This window comes from Ceratotherium simum, unplaced genomic scaffold, assembly GCF_057802395.1.
Source record: "Ceratotherium simum simum isolate JZ-2026a unplaced genomic scaffold, ASM5780239v1 HiC_scaffold_61, whole genome shotgun sequence".
NCBI classification, from domain to species: Eukaryota; Metazoa; Chordata; class Mammalia; order Perissodactyla; family Rhinocerotidae; genus Ceratotherium; species Ceratotherium simum.
Window position 1 is genome coordinate 81,468 of NW_028261277.1, and position 11,145 is coordinate 92,612.

Consider the following 11,145-nt stretch of genomic DNA (forward strand, 5'->3'; position numbering starts at 1 on the left):
AGATGATCTGGTATGGAATATTATTTGGCCATAAAAAAGAAGACTATTGCCATTTGCAAAAATATGAATGGTCTTTGAGGACATTATTCTAAATGAAAAAAGTCAGACTGAGAGACAAATACTTTATGATCTCACTTTTATGGGGAATCTAAAAAAGTCGAACTCAGAGAGGAGAGAGTAGATTGGTGGTTCACAGTGGCTGGGCTTGGGAGAAATGTGGAGATATTGGTCAGAGGGTGCAAACTTCCAGCTATAAAATGGATAAGTTCTGGAGATCTAATGTACAACATGGTGAATAGTTAGCAATACTGTATTGTATACTTGAAAATGCTAAGAGGATAGATTTTAAATGTTTTCACCACCACACACACAAAATGTACTCATGTAAGATGATAGATGTGTTAACTAACCTTATTGTGATTATCATATCACAATATATATATGCATTAAATCATCACATTGTACACCTTAAGCTTATACAATGTTAAGCGCCAATTGTATCTCAATAAAGCAGGAAAAAATATTAGTTAGTAAATTTTCAGGATTAAAACCATAAGGCATATGTTTTCTGACAACAGACAACTTATAAACATATAACAATAAAATATCTTTTAAAATACCAAATATATGGTAATTAACCACTTTCTTTTAAATAGCCTATAGGTTAAAGAAGAAGTCACCAAGAAAATAAGAAAATGTTGCAAACTAAATGATAAAAAAATACCAAAATTAGTAGTTTTCAGCTAAAGCAGTGTTCAGGTGAAAAAATAATTTCAAGTAAATCTTAAATTTTTCAAAGCAGAAAGCGTTCATTCTTTTCCTAGACCTGAGTTTGAGGACCCAGGCTTGCAGGTCAGAGGAAGGAAGTAGGGTCCCATAGCTCAGAGGCCACAAACTGAATGCACAAACTCAGGTCTAGGAAAAGAAAGATTATTCTATTCCTCTCTCTGCCCATTTCCATACTGATCATTACATAAGCACAGTCACGAGAAACAAGAAACCACTATCATGACCCATCATTTCTGGTTTTACTTAGTAGTCAGGAGAGGAGTACAGAAGCATATTTATTAAAGACTCCTGGCTCCAAAAGATGAAGAGTAATAAGAATAGATTCAATTCAAGGAACTGAGCTGAGAGCATATTTATCTTGTTTTCTATTGTAAACAATAGGAGCAACCAGTATTCCAGGGCATACCAAGTGGAAATTTTCACTTAGAGCAGTGCTTCTCAGAATACAATGTATTTTAATCGAGGATTTGGTTAAAATACAGATTTGAATATAGATATGAGGTACAGAATGTAATGTAACATTTCTAACAACCTTGAAGGTAAGGTGATTGCTGCTGGTCCGTGGACCACACGTTGAGGGGCAAGGCCCTAGCCTAATAAGTGCAGCTCATGTTTTCCAAGATCTGAGATTTTAGTTGAGATACTTGAGATGTATCTGTAGAAAATATCAAAACACAACATCAAATGCAAAGACATTTGAGCCAAAAGCTTACAGTTATGGTTTACTGGAAAGTGGAGGCGTTGCCATCTTAGCGATCATATTATATTCGAAGACATTTTTCAATGCCTGCTTTTCGTCTTTGTTCCATAGAGTGTAGATGAATGGATTAAGCACTGGATTCACAAAGGTCTAGAAGACAGATATTATTTTGGATTCCTCAAGAGTGTTTCAAATGGCACTGTTGTGGGAAAAAATAAAGAAAATGGAGTTTGGGGGAAAGGGTGATCGGATTTTAAATAGTACCATCAATGAAGAACTCATGAAAAGGTGACTTTTTTAGCAACAAACTGAAGGAGGAAGAGAACAAGCAATAAAGCTGTTTTAAGAAGGATGTTCTAGGAAAAATGAAGATCAGATGCAAAGGCACAGTATGTGATCTTTCTGCGGAGCTGCTGGTGATGTGTGTGTACAGTGTTCATGCAGAGGAGTGCAGAAAATCCAGCTGAGATGTTCCCTAAAATGCAAATGTTTCACTTCATTCAAAGTCTGGTTCATCTCCACCTAAGACTTTCCTTCTGAGAATATCAATGGCCTTCCCTGGAGAAGAGGAGTCAGAGGTTAGTTGCAGCTTCTCTTCAAGAAGTGTGTCGCAAGAAATGCTCTGAAAACAGGATACTTATTTGTATGGCAGCAGCAAGGTGGTTTAGAAGATATTTTCATGTTCTTCTGCATCGAGGAAACCTCAGAGAGAAAATAGGTGCTGATTAACAGAACAGAGCAAAATGGAAAAAAGAAGATCAAGATTTGGGCATTTCAGACATATAAAGACACAACAAGAGAATGGATTTGAGGAGCCCATTTGCAGAAGGACTCATTTGTTGCATGTCACTAATGACGGCCTGTGGGATCTGAAATGGTCTTGACTCACAAGCTCAGTGACATGTGTGGGGTCTAGAATATCCAGGTGAAGTAGAGCAGAGGTACTGATAAGTGAAGAGGCAAAAAGGACTGAATAGTATGTGTTTACAGAGAAAGAAACCACAGTCAATCTGACTGCCTGAGTCAGGCCAGAGCAAAAGGTGAACATTTTCTGAACAAGGCACCTGTGGGTTTACTAGTTCACAACCGGGGAGAGCCTCTACCCTATGGAAGAACCAGCAAAGGAGTAGCTCAAGGTCAGTAAAAAGCTACACATTGTAAAACCCACTGCTAGGACTAGCTACATAATATACAGGGTCCAGCACAAAAAAAAAAAAATGTAAGGGATCCTTGTTCAAAAATTACTAAGAATTTCAAGACTGTGACAGGAGAACATTAAACCAAGCTTGAGGGACCTTAAAAACAGGACCCTGTCAACTGCACAAGTTGCATGTCCATGAAGGCAACCTTCCCTGGAACACATGGGCTCTCAGAGCTGACAATGGGGATGTGGAAGGAGAAGGGGAGCACCCGAACCAGTGCCAAAGTAAGGAATAGAAGAGAAGGAGAAGAAGCAGAAGGAAACCCTAAGGCAAGGACTCAGCCCTGGTGAGAATGTCCCAGAGGATGACCCAGCTCAATGGGCTAGCTGTCTAGATGAATTTTGTAGGCCATTCAATTACAAGTAAATGAGAAAAGATTTTGTTTCAGAAGAATAAAGGAAGTAAAATTAAAGGAAAACTTTTAGCAAGAATTCATTGTAAAACCGGTCCTTAATCTTCTTCTTCTTTTTTTATAGGATTCTTATGAAAAATCTAATAAAACTGTTGAAACTATGAATCCTCAAAGAAGAAAACGCACACACTCAAAATCTTAGCAGAAATAAAAAAATATAATATCTAAGGGATTCATAAGTCGCCTGACCTTAGCTATAAGAAGTCTTGTATAGCGTAAGCTTCATCTCATATCTGAAAATATCTTTACATTTGTCTCTGGTGAGCAAAATATTTTCCTTGCTTGGTTCTTTTGCAACAGTGACAGGTCTATAAATATTGTCCAGGCAGATCAAAGAAAATTTCAACAAGCTTGTTGTCAGGGAAATTAGCTGAGGTTCATACTCTACTACAGAAAACAGAAAGTATTGCATATGCATATTTTGGAGATACAGGGTACAAATTTATATGCCTCAGTTTGAGACATTAATACAATTTCCTCTTGATAAAAATAAAGTAAAAACACAAAGATTTACTTCTGGTTCTGATAATCAGCTTATTTTCTCAATCTCTGATAAGGATGAACATTGGTGTCTCTCTAAACTATAAAATGCAGCCATATTTACATCAGGATGTGGGAGGTAGGGATATGTTCTTAAAGTAAGTCTCAGAAGGACTTACAAGTAGCCACAATGAATGTTATGTTGGAAATCAACCCTCTTGAGATTAACTGGAACACTCTGGGATCAGAAAGCTAATAATATGCCTCAGTCATATTTTCCATAATTTCAAATTTACTGTTTGTACTAAGAGCTCTGTGAAAGGCACACAAAGAGGATTTATCTTGAAATTTTGATGATGGTCTGATTTTTATGTTTTCTTTTTCTTTTGTACTAAAACTGTCTCCTGCCATTAAATCCAGGGTCCTTAGCAGTGTCCTCTCTGATGAACATTGATGTCTTGGGCAGGGTCAGCCATGAGCAGGAGAATGAAACAGACACGGTCATTGGCAAGCACCTTGGTGAGCACTTCCTATGTGTGGACAACTTTCAAATAAGTCATTTAACTGACTCCTTAAAATAACCCTAAGAGGTAGGGACTCCATCCTTAACTTTCAGACAAAGAAACATAAGCTCCATTAAAGGAATTGTGATGGACTAACACATCCACTGTCATGTAGCTGGTATGTGGTAGATTTGAATTCAGGGTCTTATATACCAAGTTGACCTCTTTTTCAATTGTTGGTAGCTGCCATTCCTCAACCTGTAGTCACAGTTTGTCCTTCCTTCCCTTACCATTTTTTAGATATTTCCTTAGCTTCCCTCCAGTCAGTGATTTCCTTATTCTCATCAGATTCAAGTTGGTCTTGGCACTAGAAAAGGCTCAAACTGTAGTCTTCTCAAAAGATGCTTTCTCTGCCTCCAGGGAACTGGGTTTGACCTCCATCCTCCATGCTATCTTAGCACTCTGCCACATCACTGTCTAACACAGTCTGTTTTAATTACCTACTAATATTTCTATTGCCACCACTAGACTGCAAACACTTTTGGTCAAGGACTGTGATCTCCACAGCTAGCACAGGCCCTGGGAGATAATAACTGATCAACAAATACTTTATGAATAATTTAATGAGTGTGCAATGTGCATTCAATTAAGTGAGTATACAATAAATCTTAGTTGTCCCTTCCCAGGTGACTTTGCATTTTATTGAGCACATATCCTTATCCCACAGAAATGAACTTCTGTAGGGAGATGAAATTGGATGAGTGATTAACTTGTTTAAGAAAACACAGGAAGGAAAACAGAATGGGTGTAATTTATTATGGGTGTAGATAATGAATACTTAACATGTGCCAGGCGTTAGTTTAGAACTTTAAAGTAAAGCATTTTGCAAATATTAGATCAGTTAATCCTCACACAACTCCATGGGTCTTTAGTTTCTTTATCTCCATTTTACAAATGGGAAACTGAGGCAAAGAGAGGTTAAATAACTTTTTCTGCTATACATAACTAATAAACTGTGAGGCTAGGATTCAAACAAGCCCATTGATAGTCTTTGGTATCAAGTTGTTGATAGTTTAACAAAGAAATGTGACAAGCTCACAATTCTAAATATTCTCTGAGTATGGTGGCATTCATTCTTCATTCATTCATTCATTCATTCATTCATCTGTATAGTTAACAAATATTCAGGCAAAACCTTCTATTTACCATTGTACTGTCAATGTAGAAAGCGTAAGAGAAAGTCAAAACATTTGTGTCCTTAAAGAGTTTCTGCTTCACGACAAGAGGGATGAGGCATGCATAGTTAAAGTTTTACAGTCAGGTTTTCAGTTGTTAAGAATTTGTGAAGATCAGGTTGGAAAGTGATAGAAAGTAGAGTTTGCACTCAAATAACCATAATGCAAAGGGCATAGTGATAGTTCATTAACCCAACAGATATTTACTGAGAAACATCTGTATTCTAGGTTTTGGCATTAATGTTGGCTTTAAAATAGTGAGCAAATCCAGACACGGACCTTGTCCTCACAGACCTGACAATCTGGTTGATGATACAACCATGAATAAATCACACAAATATTGATTATAGCCGTGGAAAGCCCTATAAATTAAAGGTACATGAGACTGTGAGAACATCTACTAAGAGGATGTGCCTGACTTAGAGAGATCAGCAAAGGAGGCACTGAAAATGGAAAAGGATAATTGTAGCTAAATCCCACAAGAGACAAAAAATGAAACTGAAAATTACCAAATTAAAAAGCGATATTTTACCTACAGAGAAATAACCAATAATCTAGTAGTTCCATCATCTGTACAACAAAACTTGCTCTTAGTGAAATGTTTTCTAAGAACTAAAAGCAAATATCTGCCCATCTAGATCCATATCCAAATGAACTCTTCTTTGAGGATGAAAATTAAAACAAGACATGTTCATATAAATATAAACAGAGAGAATTTATCTCCCACAAACTGTCATGGAAAGAACTAATTAAGGGTATATATCACACAGAAGAAAAGTAAACCCAGAACAAAGAGTGGGATTCAAACGGAACAGTGAGAGTCATTGACAAAGGTGGCTAAATCTAAAGGAACATTGATAATAAATAAATATTCAATATAATTATAATTTCAATCATATATAATATATGTAATTATGTTTCAACAGTCTATTATTAAATAATAATTTATTATCAATGATTTATTTTATACTTCCTCACAACAGCATATAAGATAGAAGCAAAAGATAACCAGAGTTAAAATATTCTAAGTTCCATTTATTATTCCATAGCAAAGTAGACTGACTTAATGAGACTTAGTTAAGTATGTGTATCAAAATTTGATGGAATTTATTAAAAATAGAAAGAATGTGTAATAATCAAAGATTTGTTTGTAGAAAAAAAAGGAATGTAGAAAACACAATTTAATTCACAATAGGAAAAGGGGAATAAAAGCACAGGGAAAATTTTTTTTTTGAGAGAGAAATTTGCCCTCAGCTAACATCTGTTGCCGATCTTCCTCCTTTTTTCTCCCCAAAGCCTCAGTAGATAGTTGTATGTTATCGTTGTACATCCCTCTAGTTGCTGTATGTGGGGCACTGCCCCAGCATGGCTTGATGAGCACTGCATAGGTCCTCAACCAGGATCTCAACCGGTGAACCTTGGCTATGGAAATGGAGGGACAGAAATTAACCGCTATGCCACCAGGCCTGCCCAGGGAAAATTTGTTAAAAGCACAAAATGAGCCGTTAGAAAATATTTCTAAGTATCAATATTCACAATAAAATAAGAAACTCAGTAATTAAAAGGACTCAGGGCCTGAAAGTCAAAGGGGAGAAATACACATAATGGGCATCAACTAACCAAAAAGAATGAAAAATACTGCTGAAGATATATGAATATTGAATGGAATAGACTTTTAGATTTTAATCTTCAAAAATGGGATAGCAACTATAAAATGATAAAAGGAATAATACTAGTTCACTACTTGACATGATCTAATAATATAGCGTGAAAGTTCAAAGAAAAAATTTACAAAGAGAAATAGACAAATCCACAAACATTTCTCTTGGTTTTTATATGAAACAATAAAACATTTGTAGGGATACTCATGGTCTGAAAATTAAAAACTCAACCAGACTGAGCTAATAGAACCCTGCTCTGCTCAGCTCCCATCTCTTCTGAGAGCATTTTCCGGCACCATTGGCTTCCACAACTTGTATGCTTCGGGAGGAAATGCCAAAGGTGAGCAGTAGGGTGCCATGACATGGGTGGGTGTCCAAATTGTCCAGCAGGAGATGTACCACCTGGAATGCCTAGATAGTAGAATAACACAGCACCTCACTTCTGTTGCTATTTTCCTTGTAAACTCTTAAATCAGGATATGGCAGCTTCTGGTTTGGGAATTGGCCCAGTTTGGGTAGGATAGAAAGGATGTCATGAAGGCATGCAGAACTGATACAACGTGAAGAATATATTATACCGTACATAAGGAATATCTGTGATGGGGGTACCACTACTGGATCAATGAAGTTGGTTTCATGTCTGTTCTGAGGAAATGATGGACATGGACTCTGGAGAGGGTATAGGTGTTTCTATATAGTTTAATGGTATCTTCTTACAGACATCTTTCAAGAAAATAATGTTTAATGCTTCTAGATGAGAAGTGGTAAAGCTATTTTTATAAAAATATTTTCATTGATAAAGAAAGTGACAAACAGGTCCTAGAATAGAGAACGCAGTAACAGACTGGTAGATATATGAAAACTTGGTACATGACAGACTTTACCTAAAAATTTAATGAGAAAGATGGAGAGAATTCGAAAAATAAAACAAGTGATTATTTTCATTAAAAAATAGCATTAGTCTGTTTGGCAACATTTATAATACCAGGAAAAATAAAGACTAATATGCAAAACAAGACTTAAAGCATTGAAAGAATATATAAGAGAATAATTTTATAACAAAAAAAAATTTATTTAGACAAGGCATACAAAGCACAACCATAAAGAGATTAATAAATTTGAACTATGTTAAAATTAAAAACTTCTGCACCACCAAACATCATGCACAAAAATGAAATAAAAAACAAATATAAGCTACAAACAGGTTGAAGATATTTGCATTGCATATAACATTAAAAGATTTGTACTTAGTACAGAATACACAAGGAGCTATCACAAATGTAGAAAACAAAGACAAAATAGCCCAGCTGAAAAGTAGACAAAGAATATGGACATACAACCAAAAAAAAGAGAAATCTTCAAATAGAATCAAAGCATTTAAAAATACTTCACTATATATATATATACAATGGAATACTACTCAGCCATAAAAAAGACAAAATTGTCCCATTTGCAACAACATGGATGGACCTGGAGGGTATTATGTTAAATGAAATAAACCAGAAAGAGAAAGACAAACACTGCATAATTTCATTCATATGTGGAATATAAACCAACACACGGTCAGAGAGAACTGTATTGTGGTTACCAGGGGCAAAGGGGGTGGGGGATGGGCACAAGGGGTGAAGGGAGACATGTATACGGTGACTGACAAACAAAAATGTACAACCAAAATTTCACGATTTATATAAAATTATTAATATAATATATAATATATATATAAAATATTATATATATTATATATTATATATATATAAAATATTAAGGCATCAATAAAAAAATAATAATATAAATTAAAAACAATAAAAAATAAACTTCACTTCACTTGTAATGATGATCCAAAAACTTAAACAAGAAATGGGAATCCATTTTGTACCCATTAGATTGGAAAACATTTTAAATGTCTGACAATATATTATGCTGACAACATTGTAGAGTGAAGGGACCTCTCATACACTGTTGGTGGGAGAACAAATTGGTAGAGAGATTTGGCAATATCGACTAAATTTAAAGATGCTCATGTCTAATGACCCAGAATTTGCCATCCTAGGTATACACATGAGAGGAATTCTTGAACTGGTACATATTCGAAATTCTGCAGAGAGTGTATTGCTGGATTTTCCTATTATCAAGGAACAGGAAAAATGTATTCATCCATCAATAGTAGAATGGATAAATCTATTGTGGCATATTTATATATTGGCATAGCATATATCAGTGAAAATTACTGCTACATGAATCAGCATGGATAAATCAAACAGTATTTAGTGAAGAATAAAATAAATTGCAGAAGGATACGTAGAGTGATTGCATTTATATCAAGATTTAAATTTAGCAAAATAATATTATATAATTCTGTGGATACATAAACACTAGCAAAACTCTACATAGGGATAAATAACATTAAATTCATGTGAACCTCAGTGCAGGAAATGGAGAGATGAACAGAATCAGGCAGGGAGGACTCAATTTGAGAACATCTGAAATACGAGAAACAGAAGTGGTATTGTGTGAAAACTTAACAATGATTAGTTACGCTTACAATAGTGGACTTTAATTTTCTATTTTTAGCTGTATGTTGGAAACACTCCATAATAAAAAATTAACAGGTGAAACAATAAAACCAGTTTTATGATCGGGATGCATATTGTTACAAAAAAAAAAGACCTTCTAAAGGAAATTAGGCATTCCATGAAAACCCTATGAGTGAGACATCCGTTGGACCAATACTATCATTCGAAAGATATTTCTTAGAGTAATAATGTGAGATATCCATAGATTTTCACTGCTATACAATTTGTACAAAAGGAAAAAAATTCACTTGCCACGGTTGACAAGTTTATGGAAAACTTGTTTGGAAATTATTAAGTACTGTAAAAATCTAATGCATAGTATCTGTGATAACATAATTTGGTGATTCTGTCTTTTACACATTTATAGCAGTATGGGTATTATGGATGGGATCATCTGTGCTTTATTGACTTTACAGAGCAATAATGATGCCTTCTGGTCTTGTCTTTGAATTTCTATGCAGTATATTTTTTAATTCTCGGAGATGGTACTGTAAATACGATTAAATAGTTTGACACATTCTTCCAAGGCTTATATGCAAATTATGAAAGACAAAACTAATCAATAACAGAAAGTGATTTGTTAATTTAAAATTCTCATTAATTGATCAGATAATATAGATTTATTACACTCCTGTGACCAAAATGTCTACTTTATTTAGCAAATAATTTCTTTTGGATCGCTTTCCTGATTGCTGTTTTAACATCTTTGTTCTGCAAACCATAGATAAAAGGGTTTAACATAGGACTCACAAAGATATAAAAAATAGCTACAATTTTCCCCTGTGCTACAGATGCCTCAGAAGGGGGCCTCAGATACATGCAGAACAGTGTCCCAAAAAAGATGGTGACAGCTGTCAGATGGGACCCACAGGTGGAGAAGGCCTTGCGCCTCCCCTCAGCAGAGCGCATGCGCAGAATGGCTGTGAAAATGAACATGTAGGAGATTAGGATGATGGTGAGAGAACAGGTGAGGTTGGAACCAGCCACCACAAACATGGCCGTTTCATTGACATGAGTATCTGAGCAGGCAAGGACTAAGAGAGGAGGGTCCGCACAGTAAAAGTGGTTGATTTCATTGGGTCCACAGAAGGAGAGACGAAGCATCAGGATGGTCTGTGCCAGTCCATTTGCAAAGCCGTAAATATAAGGAATAACAACCAGAAAGAGGCAGACACATCTGGACATTTTGCTACCATACAGCAAGGGTTTGCAGATGGCCATGTAGCGGTCATAAGCCATCCCTGTGAGCATATAACAATCTGTGATCCCCAGGGCAATAAAAAAGTGGAATTGGATAAAGCAACCAATGAAGGAAATGGTTTTTCTCTCGGATAAGAAATTAACCAGCATCTGAGGAGTGACACTGGTGACATAACAGAGATCTATGAAGGAGAGGTGACTGAGGAAGAAGTACATTGGAGTGTGAAGTTTTGAGTCATTTCTGATTAACAAAATCATGCTCACATTGCCGATCACTGTGATGAGGTAGATGACTAGGAAAACCACAAAAAGGACAGGCTGAAACTCCACTCGATCTGTCAGTCCCAGGAGAATAAACTCAGTCACTGTTGTGCAGTTTTTCTTTAACAT

At 35.7% G+C, this 11,145-nt stretch overlaps 1 protein-coding gene across 1 annotated transcript; it reads right to left on the reverse strand.

Annotated features, from left to right (window-relative positions):
- Positions 1-10,206: 10,206 nt before the first annotated feature.
- Positions 10,207-11,145, reverse strand: LOC101403647 (olfactory receptor 5M5-like). The gene has a single exon (XM_004443811.2). The coding sequence runs from the start codon at positions 11,143-11,145 to the stop codon at positions 10,207-10,209; it is 939 nt and encodes a 312-aa protein (XP_004443868.2).

Bases quoted from the DNA above. Each gene is read 5' to 3' on its own strand.
- LOC101403647 (XM_004443811.2), bottom strand. From the start codon at position 11,145: ATGTTAAAGAAAAACTGCACAACAGTGACTGAGTTTATTCTCCTGGGA.